This window comes from Centrocercus urophasianus, unplaced genomic scaffold (genome assembly GCF_019232065.1).
Source record: "Centrocercus urophasianus isolate 14NV4802_14NV808 unplaced genomic scaffold, USGS_Curo_1.0 seq_11, whole genome shotgun sequence".
In the NCBI taxonomy this organism is placed as follows: domain Eukaryota; kingdom Metazoa; phylum Chordata; class Aves; order Galliformes; family Phasianidae; genus Centrocercus; species Centrocercus urophasianus.
The window spans coordinates 22154081-22177928 of NW_024884253.1; the positions used below are offsets into that span (position 1 = coordinate 22154081).

A 23848-nucleotide genomic window follows, 5' to 3' on the forward strand; every position below is an offset into this window, starting at 1 on the left:
ACTTTCATTGCAACCCATGCACTGCGTGGTATTTTCATGGGAAAGGAAAAAGCAAGGCTGACAAAAGGAGTTTGTACCTATATTTTTTTAAATTTTTGGCCAAATGACTGAATCTCGTGTGTTCTCACTTGGTCTTCCTGTAATACTTCAAGTCTCATACTTAAAGTACTGGAAGTAGCTCAGACATGCATGAATGGTTTTGAGAAAGATGACAGCTATTTCAGGCGGGGCAGTCATCAACATTTGAGGAAGAACCAGAAGATAAGAATGGAAATGGGACATAAAGTTGAAACCAATACGGTTGTGTCTAGAAGAAAAAAGTACTCAAATGCAAAACTAGTAGAAAAAAATGACAAAAAATTACTCCCTATCAAATTTCTGTCACCATTTTCTACTCTTGAATTCTGTATGAGCATTATAACTGATATGATTTCAAACAGCAATGTAAAAATCATGTCTAGAAGTACATACTGACATGGATGATTCCAGAATCGTTTTCAAATTAAAGTAAAATCATCTTCTTGGTTACACCAGTAAATTGAGGAAAAAAATCACCTCCTTTGGTTGTGATCTCTGAACAAATTACATGAATAAATATTACTTAATGCTCTTATAGTGAACTTAAATGTTATTCTAGTGAAAATGTCCCTGTCCAAGTGAGACAAAGGAATACTTACGTTGCTCACACAACACAAATCGACAAATCGGCTCAACTTATCTTCAACAAATCTTTCATAAAACACAGCAAAAAATATAATCTGAAATAAATCAACCGTATTTTATCTTATTATTCCAGCAGATTTTACTTTATTTTCTGAATTGTAAAGCAGTTAACTTCAAAGTTCAGCATCCACAAATTACGGACTTCTGCAGTGGTTATCACTGCATCAAGCTCTTTGAAATAGGACTGACATCCTTCCTCTACAAAGTAAGGATGGAGCAATAATTTGCTTTTCATTTCTTGGTCTTGGTAGATGCTCTAAATTTGCTTACAACAAAAAAAAGGAACTGAGTAAATTCTTCCTTTGACAGAATTAAAACTGCAACAAAGAAAGATCTCTCACAGTTAGGCAGGTTCATTTTTTTATTCTAATCTTGTACCACACTCCACAAGCTGCAAGTCCAGATCAAAAAAGCAAAAAAAAAAAAAACAGCAACGAAAAACAACCTAAACTCCAATACTTCCAATATTTGAAGGGGCATATAAACAGGAGGGAGAACGGCTGTTTACGATGGTGGATAGTGATAGGACCTTGGGGAATGATTTCAAACTGAGACAGAGGAGGTTTAGGTTAGATATTAGGAGGAAGTTTTTCACACAGAGGGTGGGGATACATTGGAACAGGTTGCCCAAGGAGGTTGTGGATGCCCCATCCCTGGAGGCATTCAAGGCCAGGCTGGATGTGGCTCTGAGCAGCCTGGCCTGGTGTTGGCAACCCTGCACACAGCAGGGGGTTGAAACCAGATGATCATTGTGGTCCTTTTCAACCCAGGCCATTCTGTGATTCTGTGATACCCACTGCCATAGTAAGCGGTGTTATTATCACTAGGATGCCGTAGGGATATATTTTACTTTCCAAGAACCAGCAAAACAAAGACCTGATCATTCTGTAGGTGCCTAACATACCTGCAGGAAGGCAATGGCTAACCACAGCGCAGCAGACACACCGAATCTTAAAATGCGGCTCCATGGCGCTATGTAACTCTCGCTGCTTCTTGTAAGACTGGAAGAAGAATCCATTAAAGCCAGGTTTGAAAATCCCACCACCTGAAGAGATAAAAAGGTTAATATAAAAAATGTGAAGTAATAAATAGCATTAGTTATGGCTCTGTCTGTTTCCTCAAACAGGAAATAAGAAAAGAGCTGGGAGTAGCAGCACGTTCATTGTGATATAGCCCAGTCGTGGGATCCAGTATTATTACTGAGAAACACTAAAAACATGATCTGTGCACAGATGTATATATTTATATTATCATATATAAATATTTACAAATAGAAATAAACATACACAGCTAAATCTCATGACAAATCAAGATTTATTTTTCCTCAAAAAGTCTAGAAGAATCTACTGCTCAACTACAGAGAGATCTTATTTCTGCCAAATTCTAGCTTTCTAGTCACACAATCATAGAATCACAAGGTTGGAAAGGAAAATCCAAGATCATCCAGTCCAACCGTCTCCTCATCACCATTGCCATCACAACACTAACCCATATCTCACAGCTCCTCATCCAGGCGCCTCTTGAACACTGCCAGGGATGGCGACTCCACCACCTCCCTGGGCAGCCATTCCAGTGCCTGACCACCCTCTGAGAGAAAAAGTTCTTCCTCATGTCCAACCTGAACCTCCTCTGGTAGAACTTGCGGCCATTTCCTCAGGTCCTGTTTGTTGCCTGGGAGAAGAGGCCAAACCCCTCCTCCTCACAACCTCCCTTCAGGCAGTTGTATAGTCCTACATATATTGAAGAGATCACAGATTTTTGTTTTTCAAGTGTAAGAATCTGAGATGTTTTTTTGAGCAGAAATATATTTTCCTCCACTGTCCCATACAGCTGAATCTATTTTAAATAAACCATCTAAACAAAGTTCCCAAATCAAAATAATGAGAGAAAAACTTGGTATTGAAGCACATGATGAAAATTTGTGAAAATCATTTAGAAGAAAAACTACAACGGAAACATATTTGTGGTGGGATAATCCTCACCACAGAGGATGGGACAGAGAACAGGACGATCAAAAGCAATGCAACTTGTGGGTCAAGGTGGAGATAATTTAATAAGCAATGACAAGGGAACACCAACAACATCCCAAACAACGAAAACAAGTGATAAAAAAGTAGTTGCCAAATACCTCCCACAAATAGACTAGCGCCCAGGAACAGTTACCTGATCAGAAAAACCTATCCCCCTCAGGGCTGGTTTGTTGTGCATGATGCTATCTGGTCCCTTTGAGCATTTTGGGTCAGCTATTGAGGTTCTGTCCTTTCCCAATTTTTTGGGAAGTTGTGTCCCTTTCCCTGCTTGCTAAGGGCCATATTGTGCAAATACTGCCGAGCAACAGCTAAAACACCTTTATGTTATCAACACTGTTGCAGCCACAGATCCAAAATACAGCTCCGCATGGAGAGCTAGGAGAAAATTCAACTCCATCCAAGTCATACCCCATGCAATACTCAAAACCTTAGTGACACTGCCAACGTTACCTTCAGTACCCATAGAGTCACCATTGCAATGGTGACCAGTGCCAGCCACAGGCTGCTTAGGTGCCAGACACAAGCCTTAGGACAAAGGAGACTCCTTTAGCACTTTCCAACTTCCTCCAACCAATACTTTGCAGGCTTCTATACTAATACCACACAGCCTGTAATTGTGATGAATGAGAACTGAACAGCTTTTGACCAATACAGTTTTCTTCTGATAGCAGCTGATAGCTCTATCTATCCAGCGCGTTTTCCTTCCAGAGAAACTACATTTCAAACTCCAGAACAGCAATGAAAGACATTAAAACTACTGGAGGTTTTCACAAACACCAATTTTAGTCTATTCAGGTATCCTTCACGACTTCCATCACTATCAGTGTCAAGAAAGGGACTCTTCCAGAGCATACTCATAGCAGGAATTATCAAGTAAAATGTAAAAAAAAAATAAATAAATTAAAAATTAAAAAAATAAATAAATAAATAAATTAGTCTTTCCCTACTAGTAATAACAGGAGCCTAAGAATATTCAACAGAGGCTAGTTAAGTTTTGGGAATACTTGCTCTCCTCTCACTCCTTCCTCGTATCATAGCGCTGAAGCTGATCTGGCCAATATTTACCAAAAGTACTGAAACAGTTAATGAAGAATTAATTTGTTAACTGGCTTTAAGGAAAAATAGAACATTAAAAATATATTAAAATGAATTAAAGTATTTAAAAATAGGTCAGAAATCTCACATAAACAGCTATATGCCTTAAGAGTACTTGCCAAAATAGTAGTTACTAAACTGCACTGAAGAAACAAGCCCAAATGATTTTGAAAAGCTAAAGCATGATTTCTCACATATCCCTGAGCTGTAACTGAAGCTGTAACACTGCCTTATGTGATGACATCAGGAACAGAATTGGCACATTTCATTTCCTGCTTTATAAAAGGACACCAAATAGCAAATTAGCAGGGAGGAAACTCCAGTTGAGACAAATATAAAACCAGACATAAAGCTGTAGACTGTGGCAGCAGGGAACAAGTAAGCAAATACAGAACTGAGCACGTACATAAATGTATCAGCCTCTTAGCTGCTTAGGGTAACTCATTAGCTTAAGAACAAATAAAACTAATGGAGCTTCCTAAGGGCTTGTTTTTTCTTTGAAGACTTCCTTAGCGAAACAGCACAGTGATGTGTATGCCTGTACATAAGAACAGAAGAAGGTAGCAAAACAGTTATTCACAAAGCAGCATTGATGCAAGTGGTCCGGAAAGGCATCCGCAGAGCCTGCAGGAATTAAATACAGACTGTTACATTTTGGATGTGAATAATAAAAAATAACAACTCTAGCAGTAATACCTCCAGAAAAAAAAGAACGGCGAGCACTTGAAAGAGAGGGTTTATCTTCCTCACTGTCTGAATTTCATTCCACTCATTGGCTATAAAATACGTTCTCCATATGCTCACAGGTGCAGCAGCACTTTTTACATCACCTTCACCTAAAAAGAATACACACATTAAAGCTCTGGAGTTTAATATTTTGGATCAATATCAAGATTTAACAGAAGTTCTGTATATTAACAAGTACAGCTGGAGTTACCTTCAACTGCTTTAACAACTCTGCCCTTAGGTCTTTCCCAGTCAATAAAGAAAATATCTACAGTAAGTTGTGAAACCAATAGCTGCAAGAATTGCAGAGCCTGTAAAAAAATAAAAAGAAAATGAGAGAAATGGAACTCATAATAAGTAATACACTTTACTACACTTGAGACTGCAATTTGGTTACTAAGTTTTGATATGTAAATATAATTAAAAGCTTGGAAGAATGGTAAGTCATGTGATGATGGCCAGAGTTATGAACAGAATTCAGCAAGATAATAAATTCCAAGAAATCAGCCCAGCATTTTCCACAACATATTAACCAGTGGTATGAATTCTGATTCAATACACTTCCACGGAGACAAAAAAACGACCTCTTAATTCTACATGAATGTTTGAAGATAATTATTTTAATCTGAATTATGCTCATTTTTAATCAGGAACTGACTGCAGTTTCCTGCATTAAAAGAAAGCATTGGCTTTCTTGATATGTTGTTAATTTATGTGGGTTTCCTTAACTTTCCTCCTTGAAAAAATAACTTTCCTTAAAGTCCTTACACATTTGTTTTCCCATTAAAGCTCCACAAAATAAATTTCTATGGAAAAATAACATAATTCTTAGAATAATTGTTCACCTCTACACACAAATAAAATGCACTGCTCAAGCCTACTGAAAATACAGATGTGTATGTTAAAGTGTCTTCAATATAAGAGGAAAAATATTTACCTTTAAGCTAAAAGCACATGCTATGTATGTAACAAAAGCTTTCTCTTGAGATGGGAGTGGTAAAAGGACAGACACAAACTGCTGAGCCTGTAATTAAGAACCAACATTGAAACAGTGCAGAAGGCAAACGTAGCAATATATGAAGGGCTCAGGACTGAATGCCTTTTGCAAAAAAGATCCATATTTAACATGCAGTGGATTCAAGTTCATAAAATATTTTAGTTGACTCTTAAGCAGACTGCAAGCACAAAGGAACCTAAGGAAGAGAAACAGGTGATCACAAGAACTTAAGCACACAGAATAGAATATCATATACGAACTTGCCTCAATGGTCTGATCAGAAAGGCAAAAAAAAAAAAAAAAGAACAATGAATTTTTGTGTAAAAACGATAATATAAAATAATGCCATATTAATAGTTATTCATATAACACCAAAATCTGGGAAAACACTTACTTTGAAGAACACGAGCCAATAAATCCCTGTGCCCACTGTGATGATAAAGAACACGTTGGCAAGGTCTCCAGCATAAAATAGTAAGAACTTGAAAACTGTCTGCAATTATAAAAGCACACTGTACAGGTTTGCAAATATAGTTAAGCCATGCATGTGTATGTTTGTATAAGACATTTCAGGAATCTCTTAGTAGTGAGAAGTAGCCCCAGACATCAATTTTGTACCGCAGCCATAATATAATAAATATATTAATTATAATATAATAAATATAAAAGAATGACTTTGAAAACAAAGCCACCCAACTGATCTGAATAGCTTCTGATAAATACTTTTTTTTGATCTCCAAGCAAAGCTATTTCCTGAATGACAGCATCAGAATGCAAAGAATGCAAGAAGCCTACTTCCTCAAGTGACCCTAACTCCAAGTCATAGCTCTGTGCAGGCAGGCTAGAAATTATATCAGTTACCACAGGGAACAGAATAGTTACATCACAGGGAATGAATGACAGCAAAGGTCTCCTTAAAGAGAGGAAAACGTCCTTGTTTGGTTTACAGTTATTTATACCTGTAAGTCAATCACAGAACTGCCTGTACGCCTCTTCCAGCCTGCAGTCCTGAGAAGGGACCATAACACTGCGAGCCCCCCCAACACGCCCAACGTGATCTGAAATAAATGATACACTCTCTGTAGGCATTTTTAAGAAGACAAAACAGAAGCAAATCATTACACTGGTGAGTTAAATGGCAATACAACTTACATCTGTCTGAATCTGAGCCTCCGACTGATTCATCTCATAACGGACTGAGAAGGAAACCTGAAAATTCAGATAGAAAAAGTAAATATCTGTAGAAATTTTTAGATGCCACGATTGTAACCAGTGGGGGGTCCCAGTTGTTAGTTGATAGGGATCCCCATCTAGGGTTACAGTGTGGGTGCAACACCAATCTTCTCCTGCACGCATCCTCACCTGATGTGTTACAGTACCAAGCACAGAACAAGCATGTGTGCTTCCAACTCTTAATGCTGGCTTTACTAACAATAACCCTGGGGATGAACCCCTACTACCTCCAGGTTCACAGCTGCACCCCATTATAACCTTTTCAACTTTGCATGCATTTTTTCCACCTGAGAGTGAACACCACAGGTTTGATACTTTCCCCCTTACCACTGTTGATTAAAAGAAGATTTAATCTAACTACATCAACATACAAAATCATTAAGTGAGCTCTTATGTAGCTCAGACACCTTTCTTTTCCAACTTGAGTGAAATAAAAACTGCCACACAACACCAAAACTGCTCTCTCTAGCTATTTACCTATTCTAAGACCTAATTCTGTGGTTAAATAAAGACGTGATATTGACAGAGAAGAAAGCTGACTTTTGTTTTCCTATTCTTCTAATTCCCCATCCCTTCCTTCACTTCGTTCAGCTGATACAGAATGTGAGGAATGGTTCCAGTACCAGGAATTCCCAGTTGAATGTCTACCTGAACTGGATACCTGAACTGCAGAGGAACATTGATAAGCAGAAAACATTATTATTAGTATTTATTTGTGTCAGAATCATTGTTGTGTTATGTTAAATTCAGTATTTTCATTTATTTATAAGCAGTGTGATCTAACAAGCAAACAAGGCACTTGTTTCTGATTCCCTCCAGATACAGATTATTGAATTATTTCACTTTAATTCTTAAGATCTGTTGCAAATAATTAACATAAGCAGACAAAAAAAAATAAAGGATGTTATATATGCATTATCAATATTTTAACTTAAACCACAAGTGATCTGATCTGTGTCATAACAACTTCCTCCTAATGCACTTCTTTAAAGAAAAATATTCAATTTCTTGCATAAAATGCTGCTTTTAGTGCACTCCACAAGTCAGACACACTTTTAGTATTTCCTTTGCCCTACAGTCTAATTCACTATTACAAACCCAATTGTAAAATCCTACATATCTTGATTTAGAAAAGACTTGAGACGAAAGGAAGAAGCTTTCAACTGCTTCATCTTCAAAGCTTTGTTTGGGTGAAAACTTGTAACTTCACAACTGAGCAGAACTACGGACTGCTTTGCTTTTTACAACCCTTCCAGCATGCTCAGTGAAGCAGAATTTCAACAGAACTAAAAGGCTGATTAACAAAACCAGTGCAATTGAGATAGCACGAGGGTCTCACCGTCACGCTCTGGGTCTCGGGGTTTTGGACAAGCACATCTGTGTAAGCAACAGTAAGGAGAGGTGGGTGGATGGTTCCTCTCTGAGCGTGGGATACCAGACGAATACTGCAGAAATACAAACAGTATTATTTAACCACAGCAAAAGGATGAGCTGCTTGGAAGGTATTGATTGAAACTTGCACTGACAGGAAATGCTACGTAAAGAGAACAACCTGATCAATCAAATGTGCAATGCAAACTCAGAACTGTGGCAATTCACATTTTAAAAGCAACCCCGACACAAATAGATAAAAGGAAAAGCTGGGTGAGGGCATTTGTTTGTAAGGTGGTGCTCAAATCAATCCTTACATACTACCCACTTTCTGGCAGTCAATTGCAAAAGGTGAGTTTTCTCAAAACACAGCAGAACAAGTTTTTCTATACTTGTTTAGAATTTATTTCATTATTCTGTTTTTGAAAGGGGGAGGAGGAGGGGAATAGTACTGTTCTCTTCAGGTCTCCTAATAAACTAATCCTTACCTTTTTGAAAAGCATTGTATGTACGTCATAACGACCAGAGCTGGTACATTAAATTAACCTTCAAGATGCTTACCTCCATAGGTGATGAGACACTGCTAATCAGCAATCTTTTTAACTATAATTTCATACTAAATTGTAAAGAAGCGCTGATAAAAGATCTCAATTTTGTTTAGACACCGATCTCAGAGAAATACGTTACATAAAGAAGGAAAGAAAATGTTCTTTCAAAACAGATTCCACTGCAGATTCACAAGCAGTGATGACCCTAAAAGGCAGCCTTCCTCTACAAGGCTACTGTACGTATAATGACTACAAGACCATTCTGGACTGTATGACAACATTTATAGGCCAGAGCTTGTAAAAACACTGCAAAAAGAATATGGAATATGAAATAGCACCCTTATACAGTCAGCAGTATACACATCAAAAAACCACAGAGGAGTTCTGATGACAGTTGCTCATATAAGATGACTGAATGCCCATTAACTTGCATTATGCATACATAGATTGATCCATCTTAAGTGAGAAGTAATCACAGTGACTTTAAGCCCCACAGATCAGTGTAGGTATTCTCTCTCACTCAGGAGAATAACCTACAGAAACTCCTGCTACTGTCAAGTAAGCAATGGAAAAACAGCACAGAACACAGGAGAAACAACATAACAAAACAACTTCCACTTAAGACACCATAAAATGCAGATTGCACAAGACTGTATATCCCATGCATTTAATCACCTTATTGTTATTTTGCTAGCAACTCGAATTATTCTTGGTAGCTTTCCCAAGTCATTTTCTCTTCCACTCAGTGTATCCACCAAAAAGAAGCGACGAGTCAAAAGCCAGTTGCTCATACTGCTGCCTTTGGAAAGAAAAGGAGAGTCTCAATACTGAAGAAATTAACTCAGTGCACAAGCAGGATGAAATCTAATAAAAGCAGTACATACTCTTGTATTCAGGATGGAGAATTACGTATTTCCAATTTAAACTGGTATATAATAACACCAGATAACCTTTTTGTGCATACTATTGATTGGACCAGTATCTTCAATCAAAATTTGCACATAACACTATCAGAACATGCCATGAAAAATGATAAATTCACGAAAGAAAGGAAGGAAGGAAGGGAGGAAGGGAGGAAGGGAGAAGTTACAGTGGATGAAGGTATATTGAAAAACAACTTGGAGACTGCAATTAATACAAAGCCTTGGCATTCAGAGTTATTCAGATTATCGGAATTCAGAGAATTGTTACTGTGATATTCTTACCTTGATTCACATACATCTCACTGTACTGCAGATTCAGATTTAACACTGGCACAGCCCAAAGGTATTGCTGTCCACTGTTACCGTTATATTCATAGAACAGGTCATAAAAGATTGGATTAGTAAAATCCAGTAAAATCTTGGAAACGGAAATCTTGCACTACGAGGAAAAAACCATCAGAATGCAAAGGTCACTTCAGCCATTTCATGATTTTCTCAACTCGTGGATTCTTCCCTTATAAAACTGCTGTGAAATCTGTTCTGCCCTTTGCAAAAGACAACGCATTCCAGCTACTTGCAATTATGGCATACTAATGATTTCATACGAAGCCCAGTTCTGGGCTCCCCAGTACAAAAAAGACAGGGATCTCTTGGAAAGAGTCCAGCGGAGGGCCACGAAGATGGTGAAGGGCCTGGAGCATCTCTCTTATGAAGAAAGGCTGAGCGAACTGGGTCTGTTCAGCCTTGAGAAAAGAAGACTGAGAGGGGACCTGATCCAGGTCTATAAATATCTAAGGTGTGGGGGGCAGAATGGTGAGGCCGGACTGTTTTCAGTGGTGAGTGGAGACAGGACAAGGGGAAACGGCTGGAAACTGCAGCATAGGAAGTTCTGCACAAATGTGTGAAGGAACTTCTTTACAGTGAGGTGACGGAGCACTGGAACAGGCTGCCCAGGGAGGTGGTGGAGTCTCCTTCTCTGGAGATGTTCAAGACCTGCCTGGATGCCTACCTGTGCGACCTGCTGTAGGGAACCTGCTTTGGCAGGGGGGTTGGACTCGATGATCTCTGGAGGTCCCTTCCAACCCCTACAATTCTGTGATTCATAAAAATGACTGCAGTTGAGCAGATAACCAATGAGAATAAAGCTCTGCTAACGTTTCTTCTGCTATTTTTCAAAAGACCAGGAAAAAATATTCTAGCAACTTTCAGACACAAAATTAGAAATAGCACAAACACCAGTCACGTCTGGTTCTCTGCTCACCAGCACGAGAGGTACATTGCTACTTGATATAGCCCAGTGCAAGGCCATGAAGGTGATTAAGGGACTGGAGCACCTCTCCTATAAGGAAAGGCAGAGAGCTGGGACTGCTTAGCACTGAGTTATTGATGATACATAAAGCAATTAAACTTAAATAGTCAGAAAAGCATTTTCTCTCTTACTTACACTTTGTTCATAAGTTGTTCCAAATACGTAAGCTGCACTCAATTTAGTCTGGGTATCAGGACAAAGCTGAACAAAACATAATAATAATTAGGCTAATTCAATTAGGCTATTACTTTCTGACACTAAAAGTTCACAGGTACCCCAAGCAGCTTATATAATCAGCAGGTTCATGAAATATACACCGAGTTTTATTTTGTTCTATTTTTAAGGATTGGTTTTAAAGAGTAAGCAATAATATTTATTGTATTAATGTAGGTGTTACAATGCTGTTTGAATTTATTCTCGCACAGTATTTTCCAATGTCATCACTAACTCATTTTCTCAAACACTCATTTCCTTAAAATCTGGAAGGCAGAAGCAAGACAATTCATCCTGAGAAGGTACCAAAACAAACAGCAAACCACCATCTAAATCCTGAACGTCAGCTATTCTTCTGCAGATACTGAAGCATTGAAAGCAAAGTGCACTGAGAGTGACGTGAAGGGCTTAGACAAGAGGATGGACAATTCCTGATTGTTTTTGCCCGTCTTCCTCTTATTGCCAGCCTAGAGAATTGCTGAGAGCCTACATCACTGCTGGACTGCTGACCGAATTATGCTTTGTTACATTCCATAGCTTCCAATTTCTGCTGTTTCTCAGAACTTTTAGGTATTTTAAGCAGATATTGGACCACTGGATGATGGGTTGCTGAGATTACACTCTTCATTTTGGAGAGATCATCTTGAGGCTCAATCGAGGGTTACTTTCCCTAATCTACCCACGTTTACCTTATGAACTGTCACTACTGTAGTAATGAGACACTTGGCTTTTGTTTGAAGGCTTTGCCTACAGGCAGTCACAACACCACCGCTATCCAAAAAAGGCAATTACATCAAACCTACCTGTAAGAGGCCTCCTTCCAAACTCTGCCATTTAAGAAAGTTTCCTGCTGCATCATACGAGGCTGCAATAAACTGCAGTTTCACATCCTGATGATAAAAAAAAGGAGACAAACAACAAAACACTTTAGGGATTACTGTGTCATTGTTCTATGCACTCTAAAACTTTCAGTAGGATGATTTATTTTCCCCCTTAGATTTTATGCTTTTAGTTTTGGTATTTTACTTTTTTTGTTTGCTTGTTTTTAAACTTAATTATCTTTATTTTCTTTTATAGCCTCACTTTTTGCTTGTATTTTTTTGCCCTCAAACCAAAAGCTTCCAAGAGAATAGAAAATGGTTTCTCTTGAGTGCACATCCATAATTGTATATTAGATATATCAGGCATTTGCTCAACTCAAACTCACAATCAACACAAATTACCTACAACCTAAAAGCTACAAAACCATACCACTGCTATGCTTCTACCAGATCATGCTTATTCAACTACTTTCACATTTGGTGGAGATTTGGTGGTGCATGAGACCCTTAGGTCGTGGCCTGAACCAATGTTTGAAGCACCTGGTGAAGGGGCACGGCCAGGCCTAGGAGCACAGCTGCAAACAGTTCACCTGTGCAACCAGAACCTCCCTAACCTCATTTAAAGGCTGGCAGCCTTAAATGACTGTAAAAAACACTTATTTAAACTTAGTGAAAAAGAACACGACTCTTACTTCTTGATTTCTGCTGAGAGGCCTCTGACCTCCTGTATTTATCTCAGTACTGGCAGGTAAAGGTAAACCTAACAAAAGTAATAAATACTGAGATATTTTAATTGACAGTGACAAAACAGCTCAGTTACTACGTGACTTTTTCTATTTTGCTGGAATGGATTTTGTATACCTCTCCAGCCTCTTATTTCCATTTCCTATAGATATATAATAAGTATTTTGTTTTATAGGCCTCTGCTGTTAGAACTGGTAGGACTGGAAAAATCTATTCACATTAAGAAAATTATACAGGTTGATATGCCCTATGTAATCTGAAATCTATGCAGGTTTCTAACATACAGCAGCCTCAGAATTTCAGCCTTACGATGAACACTTCTTACTTGTTAAAGCAGAAGCTGAACTGCAACACTGCAACTTTGTTTAATATAAAACACAACACAACTTGGCTAAAAAGCCTAATAGTTTATTTTTGAGTCAACTGGAAGAAAAGATAAATATAGCAGTACAAACAACAGGTTACCACTAAAACTATTCTCTGTGATCTACTTAATCTGTATGAACTATTCCAATTTTACTAACTTTACAACAATTTCATAAAATAAAACACCAATTACTTATCTAAAGAAAATGAGATTTCTGAGCTGGAATGATAGATTGAATCAATTTTTGATAGAACTCAGCTTGTTCAGACTTGTAACACAAGAATGAAAATTGATGTAATGGACATATGAATAGAAATACGTGCGTAAGTGCCAGAAACAAGAGAAGGAAGGGCTTAAATAGTGTAACAACTATGGAGAATATAGTTCCCATCACTGCAACTGAGGAGAGGGCTGAGGTAAAACTACAGGTCAGACATGCCAGTAAAAACTCTGCACCCTGACACCAGGAGTACAGCAGCAAAGTTACAGCACACCACTTACACCCTTATTTTTCTCATTTGCTCATGAGGAAAACCGACAGATCTGTAAGGATGTATGCATTTCAAGTAAGGGAAAAACACATGTAACAACTTTCTTAAGACTTAGAGAAATTGAAGTAAAGAATACTAGGAGTGAAGGACAATGCCTAACCTTCTATTAACTTTGTAGGGGTATAAAAGATCCAAATTCTAGTTTATCACTGCCAATCCAGAAGAATCTTGGAGTCTTACTGAGGACTTACTAGCTGGCTTGTTCCCTGTGTTGCACACAATTGGTCCTGGTCAGATCACTTAGGTATGCTTATCTCTGCATTATGAATGTGGGCACACAAGTATGAGCAACAGAAATGTGTTGCAAGTGTGAGTTAGTAAAATAATATTTTCCTGGAGAAGTGTTTTTAACATAAATATCACTCTCTTCTTCCATACAGATCTCCCACTGAGTTTTGTTACACCAGCTGCCTAAAAATCATCTTTAGTGGACTTGGATCTGCAACAAATTGAAAACTTTTTAAGTGATGATGTCCTCTTCCTAACATCCAATTCCCCACATCTATTGCCTCCCACTTACCTCACTTCTTCCTTTAAAACTGAAGACAGTAGGGAGATGATTTGTCTCAAGCACTTGGGATGCTAATCCTGGTTGATCACCATAATACAGCCATGGCAGATTATGCCTCCTGAAAAACATCACAACGTTTTCTCTACAGAAACACGGCGTTTTAAATCAAAGAACACTCAGAACAATAAACTCCATGAACACAATTCAAGACAGAATGTAATGGAAAAGGTAACTTACCAGAATGCTATTGAATGAACAATGCCTAGCCTTGCTGTGTTGGCATAAATATATTGAAATAAACTGCAGGCATCTGTACTTGAAGAACTCAGTGAGTTCATATTCATCACACACATATTTCCAAGAGCTTGGCATGCTGTGAGGTTAGAGTACAACTGCAGTGGAGAAACACAGGAACACAGAAAAAAAAAATCTATGAGCAGTTTTTTGTGAGATACAAAATTTGTTACATTTAGTCATTCCTAAACCTCATCTTCACTTGAAAGTGATTTCTTTTTGCCAACATCTAATATTTTCCTCAAGTTATTCTGGTTCTACATTTTTAAAGATGTCTTTTTTTTTTTTTTTTTTTTTGCATTATTTGGATTGTTATGATTAAAAAAAAAAATAAAAAATTAAATCAAAATCTGCACCTGAAAAATGAGGCTTTATTATAGCTACATGCTTCGTAAATATCCTCTCTTCAGCTTAGTACTTCTTGTAATCTGCTGTTTCTAAACCTTGTATTTACATGATTGTTCAATTTTGGCAAACAAACTGCTGCCATGTGATGCCAGAAGTGATTCCTGGCAGCTGCACACAGGTGCCAATCACAGCACTAGTATTAACTCGCCAGCACCCACTGCCTTTGCATGGGTCAGATCAGCAGCTGCACAAACATTCAGGCAGCACCTTGGAAGAGCTCAGCAGGAGAAACAGGATTAAACTTATCGATGGGATGAGAACAGATTCAGTTGGTGAGAATGAAGGGAATGAGGAGGAGGATGCATCTCAGAGCAGTGTGTGTGAAATGGGGAGAAAACGTGGGTCATGAGAAGTTAAAGCGAGGTTGAGAGGAAAGGAATGTGGCAAAGCAAGAGTGAGAAAAGGGGGCTGGTAAACGAGGCAGGCTTATCCTCTTCGCTACTGTGCGTGATTCTGTTGCTGCAGCCACTCTTCATGGTTACTGCCACCCAGAGCAATATGCAGTTAAATAAATTAACACGTAAATCAAAACAGAAATAAAATGGAAGGTTCAGTGGTTATCCTTCTCCATCACAAAACAGAATTATCAACTGAAACCATTGAAGACATAAAGACCGGCTGCCAATTTTTGAGCGGTTCCTCCCCCAATATACTCAGTAGAAAACTGACTATTGCAGGACTTTCACACTATTCACCCTGTGAAGATTTCAGCCACAGAGAGTAGCTGAATGCAATACCATTCATTAGAGCTTAATAGCCTTTCTAAGCATTCTGGATATATATTTCTCTTATCTATTGTCTTCTCAACATAAAGTTATTTAAAGCAAGCCAACTTCCACAAACTAAAGCCCCAATGTTAGAGGGGCTTTTATGCACAGTTCTTGTTTTGCATAAAAAAGCAAACTGCAAACATTAATGAAACTCACCCAGCAGGCAGAGGCTGAGGATTGCAGGTTTTTCAGAAACCAAGCCGATGTCAGTGTTACACCCTGTAAGTAAGGAACAGCTTCACTGTCTTTGTTGAAAATGTCTAAATCGAACCAGCTCCCTTCTAAACTCAACCACCAAAATGAAATCCTTTGTTTCACTCCAATAAGTTAGACAAAATACACATAGTAAGAGTGGAACTACTGAAGTTTTGAGTACAGACTCTGTGGCAGAGGAGCTCTTTTTACTGTACAAGGAAGTACTAATAATTTCAACAGTAAAGTGTTGACTGGATGGTAAATTTAACTTGCAACCACATTTGCCAAATTCATTTCACCACTTGCATTTTACAATTGGATTTAAACCAAACTCTTGAACTCTTCTTCCAGAGTCCAACTCCCCTGTTAAAGTAGATTCCCTACAGTAGGTCACACAAATAGGAGTTGAGACTGAGGTGAATGAAGAAAGGATAAGATGTGCTTGCAAAATAAGGTAAGACTGACAAATGAAAACTGAGGAGAACTATTTGAACAAATTTATCTTGGGTATATGACAGGAGATGCTGGTTTAATACCTGCTTATACATCTTGCATGACTAACAGGACACAAAGTTGGGCAACACAGCAAACACTGAATTCAGATTACAAAGTTTGTAAAAACACAGGTAACAAAGGGGGGTATCTAGTGGGGAGATGAACACGTGGTAGGTGAACTGAAAAGAATGTGAACCTTGAGTACTGGGGGGATAAGGGGACAAGCTCACTATAGCATCAGGGTATGGTAGTAGAAAGAGGCTGGGCCTCTGGTGGATTGAGAGATCCTACCCAGAAATGCCATCAGGAGACTCTCCCTTTATTTGAATAAAGAAAGCTGAAGACTCCTGTGTCTCTTTTTGGGATAACTGAGCAAGCCTATTGGAGCAGAAATCTTCCCAACAAGATGGGTCTTGAATATTCCCAGAGAAGGAGATTCCACAGCCTCTCTGGGAAGCCTGACCCGGTGCTCCATCACTCACACAGTAAAGAAGTTCTTCCTCGTGTTATTATGGAATTTCCTGTCCTTCAGGAAGCTTTCTGCCCGTTGCCCCTTGTTCTGTTGCTGCATGCCACCAAAGAAGTCCACACACAATAAATACAACAGACCACATACAACTTTGTTTTGATACCAAACTTGTGTAGATTACCTCTGCTTTTCAGCCTCCAAGATGTTCTCAAACCTATCCCAACAGTGCAATGCTTGCCAGATCTACATATCTACTCCTCTCTCTATGCTGATGCAAATTACCACACAATCACTGTGACTGGACAGCAAACTACCACCTTCATTTTCCAGGAAGAGAATTTAAAAGACTTGCTGGATACAGCTTGAAAATGCTTCAGTACAAAAATACTTACTAGCTGTCCAAACCGAACAGTTGCAATTCCCTTTGGAGGTAAGCTTTCACGAGCGCTGAAACATAAACCTCCACTCTGAAAAAGAAATGAAATTTACAAATGGAAATGTTTGTATTTTCCAACACAACTTTTCATTTTTCTGAACTTTGATGAAATAAGCATTCCTCTACTTACTAAAATATTTGGGGTGCTACAGTCACACGACTTGCTTACATTGATGAATGTCTGTTCACATCTTACACACCTACGGATTGCAAACATGAAAGAAACACTTAAAATGCAGTTAAGTATGATATTAAGTGCTTAGTGAATGCTGATTACATAGGATGCCTTTTAAAGAGGTAAGGCCTAATGACACCATGAGCATCTTCAACAATTCAAACTGAAATCCAAAACTCCTTATTAGTTTGTTTCTACTGTCAGTGAAGAAGCAAAGAAATGATACAGACATCAAAACAAACAACAAAAAAAGCCCACAGAAGCAAAACACACAAAAAAATCAAAAGAACAGTGCTGGGAAGGTAAGGATTTTATCAAACACAATACATATTAAGTTTGATATTGGCTCGAGAAATTCCAACTCATTGCTTTTAAAACTCTCACCAAGCTTTAAGGATGTATACAGTAGAAGCAAAAGAGAACATTTCTATTATTCATAACCGTTTGTATCCCATGGATACAGACTTTATCTCAGAAATATTCCATTTAAACAGAATATGAGACTTCCAAATTTATCAGTAAAAAGGAAGAATACTTACCTGCTTCCTGACGCATCTGAAGCGGAGAACGACTCTGCGCTCCCATTACAGACTGTGCACAATGCTTCATTTAGCAAAACGCCATCAACACTTCTTTCCACTGAGTTGAAAAGAAAAGCAGCTGTGATATAACAGTGTGATGCACAGTATGTCATGCAGCTTAAAAAAAGTGCTAAGAATGAAAGCGTCAGTGCAGAGATCTGAAATAAATGCAAAGATTTTGTCTCCTCCAAATCAAAAGCACAACTTGCACAATACATCCACCATAAATGCATACTCATATTTATTTATGTTGGGCTGACAGTTGGACTCGATGATCTTAGAGGTCTTTTCCAACCTTAATGATTTTCTGACTCTATATATGTACGTATGCCAATGTGTTGTTTATACAGTGCATACACACCACTGTAGTCATGAAGTATTTCATGTATTGCTGCTTTGCTGTTTCAAACCAAAAAGGCTCAGAATAGATATATTTTTTCACGTGATATTAACATTTCTAGAGATTCCTAAAAAAATTAAAATTAGTCATCCTGGAAAGAGTGACTCTCTAGTAGACTATGTAAGAAATTAAACCAAACTGGCCATTAAATATTTAATCAGAGAATTACAGACATGTGAGAAGTTTTTTCCATCCTGTGTCTTTGCAAATGGAGAAAATTAGAGCTCTCAGAAACTTTTTTAACTACTTTTTTAACTCTCAGAAACTTTTTTAAGAGCTGCAGATTTAGGCAGGCGTTTGTCAGGGAATCACAGATTCAGTGCATTTTAGGGAAGCGTGGAATCCACAGATCTGAACACACAACGGCTTGCTTGGTGCACTCAGGCTTCCTGGTTCCACCTGCCCATGTATCTGTAATTTCCATACTGCAAAGTGCCCACGCGTTATATTCTCTAAAACATGTGTGTGTTTTTTCTTACGTCTGCACTGAAGTTGGTTTTACTCCCCATTTCACCACCTACTTCCATGTGCCAACCATGGAAGCTTCAGGAAAGTGATATAGTGTTGCAGTATTCTTTTCTACAACTCTTTCTCATTAGTTTTCATTTCTAGGAACAGTGATAAAGATTTGCTGTCTTTGAGGAACGAAGTTTGGGATCAATAGCAATGCTAAATCGTTACCTTACAAATGCAAACATATGTTAAATTTCCTTTTTTATTTAAAAGAACTCAAATATCTAAAACAAGCAATAATATCGCATAACTTGCATATATTTCTTACCTAATATTTCATTACTGAAGCATTTACATTTTCCTTCAGAAGTCAGGCCCTTAGGGCAAGTAATACAATTCCATCCATCTTGAGTAACCCCACTCTAAAATTAAACATAAAACTATTAACTTTTGCAAAATCAATCATCAAATACCTGTGACGAATGACTGATCCAGATGTTCTTTACTAGAAAATTTGTTCAGATACACCATAATTCTATCCAAAGACAGACCAAAAAAATTATTTTTGAGTTTTTCTGAAACATTTGTTAACACCTGTAGTAAAGACTAGAGTTCACTGAAAGTGCTGGGTTTAAAAAAGATACAGAGTTTTTCTGCTAAAATATACATGTGTATACATATATATAAAAGCAATCAAAATACTAATGCATAAAGTCATATTTACATATACAGAACTAATGGAAATGAAGAAGTCTTAGAGTTGATCAGCTATCGTAACTGCACGCATGTATCTGAACAGTTCACAAGCACACTTCTGTTATATTAAGGAATAAGGGCACCCCAGATCAAAAACAATGGGAGAAGTGAAGATAAACGACCATCTTTGGGTGATACAGATGTTATTCCCTTCTCCACTGCCATGGGATCGAAGAAAATTACTACCAGTACAAGTGGAATGACAAAAACATCAATAGATATTTGCCAAGGACTTGGTCTAGTCACAAGATGAAAAGAAGAGAAAAACTACTCACATTACCCAGTTAGTTGCTAAACTTATGCAATTCAGCTCTTCTCTTGAGATGAGAAGGAAACTATTCTAGAATCATAGAATTGTGGAATGGTTTGGGTTGGAATGGATCATTAAGATCATGTAGTTCCAACCCCCTGCTACAGGCAGGGACACCTCCCTGTAGACCAGGTTGCTCACAGCCCCATCCAGCCTGGCCTTGAATGCTTCTAATGAGGGGACATCAACAACCTCACTGGGCAACCTGTTCCAGCACCTCACCACGCTCATAGTAAAGAATTACTTCTTAGCATCCAGTCTAAATCTACCCTCTTCCGGTTTAAAGCCATTTCCTTTCATCCTGTCACTACCTGCCCTTATAAAAAGTCCCTCCCCAGCTTTTCTGTAGCCTCCCTTCAGGTACTGGAAGGCTGCTATAAGGTCCCCTAGGAGCCTTCTCTTCTCCAGGTTGAAGAACCCCAGCTCTCTCAGTCCGTCCTTGTAGGGGAGGTGCTCCAGCCCTCTGATCATCTTCATTGCACTCCTCTGGACTTGCTCCAACAGCTCCATGCCCTTCTTATGTTGGGGGCCCCAGAACTGGACACAATACTCCAGGTGGGGTCTCACAAGAGCAGAGTAGAGGAGCAGAATCACCTCTCTGGACCTGCGGGTCACATTTCTCCTGGTGCAACACAGGATACCATTGGCCTTCTGGGCTGCAAGCACACACTGCAGGCTCACGTTGAATTTCTCATCAACTGACACCCCCAAATCCCTCTCCTCAGTCTCAAGCCATTCTTTGCCCAGCCTGTATCTGTGGTTGGGTTTGCCTTGACCCAGGTGCAGGACCTTGCACTTGGCCTTGCTGAACTTCATGAGGTTGGCATGGGCCCACCTCTCAAGCCTTTTGTGGTCCCTCAAGATAGCATTCCTTCCCTCTAGCGTGTCAGCTACACCACTCAGCTTGGTGTCCTTCTAGAATTTTTTTCTCCTAGAGAAATATTATTTTTCTGTTTACTCTAGAGGGAGAAAGATGGTTAAGGTTGGTGCCTCCAGCTCTATGCTTTGAATATGACACTGAATCGTACTTTAATTTGTCAAGACAGGCTGAAAGAATTGAGCAAACTACAAGGGCACATAGGTATAATTACAGTAACATAAAAGCAGCAGCTCATTTCAAAGCAAAGTATCAAGGAGTAGAAAGATACAGCCTGAATATAACAATCTATAATAGGATTTATATAAATAAGACACTAATGAGTGGCAATTCTTCTTTAGCATTCCATAAAACAATGGTTGGTGTCTGCGCAAGGGTAATATAACATGAGTAATATAAAGGTAATATAACATGAGACAGATCTCAACAGCACTGGAGGGAAATTGAACATTTTAAATCCTCTTGCTTTGATCATGCAGTCAAATTTATAATGAAAAGATGCCTCTGAAATAATATATCATTCTAAAGAGAAATATATTCTTATTGATAAACATTGTTTTAAAGTAAAAAATTTCCAAGTAAAGACTACCTCTCAAAATTATTTTAAATTAAAAACAGCTCGCAGTCAGATGGAAATCTAGTATCAGTTTTATGGCAAAGTGTGCAAAGTTCAATACTCACCATATTTGCTGGGCATTTTTCACAAACAACAGAGGACCCACCGTTATTAGAAACCATCCGATACCCTGGCAGACATACACATGAACAACCTGAAAACAAAAACAAGCTTTTAATCTATACAAAATTGATTTTTTGTCACAGAATACTAAGAACAAATGTTATTTTTTCCTCAAGGAATCAATATAGTTTTTCAGATGTATGCATAAAACACAGAAGTAAGATGTGAAAATTACCCTGTTTTTTAAAAACATGTTCATGCCATTGTTTCTAGGGATAGGTTTTGGGAGAATGTTACAGGGTTGAGTGAAACATGAGGGAGCTAAGGAGGAACACATAAAAGTTGCACTTTTGTGATTTTCTCCAACTCTATCAGTTGGTTTAATAATACCACAGTGCCATCCTTAGCCCGCTCTCTACATCGTCACCAGCATTATGTATCTGAATTCAGTTTTTATCCTTTGAATATGATGAAAAGTAAGCTGAGGGAAGACCTTATTGCCCTCTTCCAATATTGGAAAGGTGCCTACAGTGAGAGCGGGGCTGGTCTCTTCTCACTGGTGACAGGATGAGGGGAAATGGCCTCAAGTTGTACCAGGGTAAGTTCAGGTTGGATATCAGGAAAAACTTCTTTACAGAAGGGTTGTTAAGCACTGCAATAGGCTCCCCAGGGAGGTGGTTGAGTCACCATCCCTGGATGTGTTTAAAAACCGTTTGGATGTGGTGCTCAGGGACATGATTTAGCAGAGGGCTGTTAGTTAGGGTAGTATGGTCAGGTTGTGGTTGGACTCAGTGATCTTGAAGGTCTTTTCCAACCTGAGCTGTTCTATGATTCTATGTTTACCTGCAAAAGTTCATAAAAATATAAAAGTAGTTTTAAAGCTATTTTAAACACTTAACATTTTCCATGTGAACTAAGGCTTATCTTGAAATTTCAGTGAATAACATTGAAATTCATGTAAACACTACTTTCATGGCACTTGCTAATGTTCAATAGCTTTTTTTTTTCCATAAACTTTTTAGCCTCTGTATCACAGACATTTTGCCATATGTTTAAGCACATACTAAAAAATAAAATTGATTCTAAGTGCTAATGAACCGTATTTATTATGTAAACTCCTAAATTTGGCTGCGTAAAAATCACGTGCAAGGATGTGATTTTGCAAGAACCACTAGCATCCTTACCAGCCCACTTTTACAGAACCAGCATTTGTCAAAATGGTGGGTTACCCTGACAGAGATTTAGACGGGACTTGAGATTTCTCACTCAGAGGGTAGTGAGGCGCTGGCACAGCTGCCCACAGAGCTGTGGCTGCCCCATCCCTGGCGGCACTGAGGGCCAGGTCAGCGGTGCCCTGGGCACCCTGAGCTGCTGGGCGGCGTCTTTTCCCACAGCTGGAGCTCGGCGGACTTTAAGGACCCTTCTAACCCAAGCCGCTCCGTGCTTTGGTTCCGTTCGCCCCCCCGCACCGCCACTCGTTGCCGCCCCGCTCACCGCCGGCGCTCCGCCTCTGGTGCGCCCCGCAGGGCCCGCAGGACAGCTGCGAGATGTCGAAGTAGCGCGCATCGCCGCAGTCGCCGGGACGCTGCAGGGGCAGAGAGAAGCCGCGGGCGGATGGCGGCACCCGGAGCAGCGGGAGCAGCCGCAGCAGCAGCGCGACAGCGGTCGCCATGGCTACGGGCGGCCTCCAGCGCTACCCGCCCACGGCTGCCTCGTACGGCGGCCGCGAGGGACGGCGCGGGGCGGGAACGCGTGGCGGGGTGCGCGGGGGGGAGCTACGAGGGGCTGCGCTGGGGGAGCGCGGCTGGGTCAGTAACAGTGCGGTAATGGGGGTTGGCGGCTCGCTTTCTGGGGCCTCACTTGTAGACTGGTTACATAGCACAGTAATCACAGAATCATAGAATGGCCTGGGTTGAAAAGGACCACAATGATCATCCAGTTTCAACCCCCTGCTATGTGCAGGGTTATCAACCACCAGACCAGGCTGCTCAGAGCCACATCCAGCCTGGCCTTGAATGCCTCCAGGGATGGGGCATCCACAACCTCCTTGGGCAACCTGTTCCAGTGTGTCATCACCCTCTGTGTGAAAAACTTCCCCCTAATGTCTAACCTAAACCTCCCCTGTGTCAGTTTGAAACCCTCCCCCCTTGTCTATCGCTATCCAAACGTTAAAGCATGATAAGGAAGTGTAACAGAAGTGCTTTGTGTGTTATTTTTCTGAGAAGAAACCGGCAGCGCAGCTACTGAGGTAACCGCGATGCCAAGGCACGGCCCGCGCCGCCCCGACCGCCTTGAGAAAGCTGAACGCCGGCTGCACGCGCAGAGCCGCTTCTCTCGGGGCTGCCGGACTCCGACTGCGCGCCAAGGCGTCACGCACGCGCACACGGT

The 23848-nt window shown here is 39.6% G+C and overlaps 1 protein-coding gene across 3 annotated transcripts in view; it reads right to left on the minus strand.

The window, feature by feature from the left end:
• The window catches only part of TMEM67 (transmembrane protein 67), a 34705-nt gene that overhangs the window by 10653 nt on the left and 204 nt on the right, over nucleotides 1-23848 (minus strand). For 2 of the 3 annotated variants that reach the window (XR_006172127.1, XM_042839878.1), the window contains exons 1-22: nucleotides 22955-23132; nucleotides 21463-21551; nucleotides 19167-19260; nucleotides 17944-18043; nucleotides 17360-17429; nucleotides 17186-17260; nucleotides 15791-15853; nucleotides 14400-14554; nucleotides 14172-14280; nucleotides 11972-12058; nucleotides 11091-11156; nucleotides 9929-10085; nucleotides 9399-9522; nucleotides 8144-8249; nucleotides 6724-6780; nucleotides 6531-6629; nucleotides 5966-6064; nucleotides 5512-5598; nucleotides 4786-4885; nucleotides 4545-4684; nucleotides 1628-1768; nucleotides 678-758 (exon numbers count right to left, since the gene is read on the minus strand). Coding sequence is in view for 2 of the 3 variants with exons in the window: in XM_042839878.1 (XP_042695812.1) it covers nucleotides 678-758; nucleotides 1628-1768; nucleotides 4545-4684; nucleotides 4786-4885; nucleotides 5512-5598; nucleotides 5966-6064; nucleotides 6531-6629; nucleotides 6724-6780; nucleotides 8144-8249; nucleotides 9399-9522; nucleotides 9929-10085; nucleotides 11091-11156; nucleotides 11972-12058; nucleotides 14172-14280; nucleotides 14400-14554; nucleotides 15791-15853; nucleotides 17186-17260; nucleotides 17360-17429; nucleotides 17944-18043; nucleotides 19167-19260; nucleotides 21463-21551; nucleotides 22955-23132 (2277 nt within the window). In the remaining variant the exon portion in view is untranslated. Of the gene's footprint in view, nucleotides 1-677; nucleotides 759-1627; nucleotides 1769-4544; nucleotides 4685-4785; nucleotides 4886-5511; nucleotides 5599-5965; nucleotides 6065-6530; nucleotides 6630-6723; nucleotides 6781-8143; nucleotides 8250-9398; nucleotides 9523-9928; nucleotides 10086-11090; nucleotides 11157-11971; nucleotides 12059-14171; nucleotides 14281-14399; nucleotides 14555-15790; nucleotides 15854-17185; nucleotides 17261-17359; nucleotides 17430-17943; nucleotides 18044-19166; nucleotides 19261-21462; nucleotides 21552-22954; nucleotides 23133-23848 lie in introns of those variants that run through there. The other variant, XM_042839880.1, reaches the window with a different exon arrangement.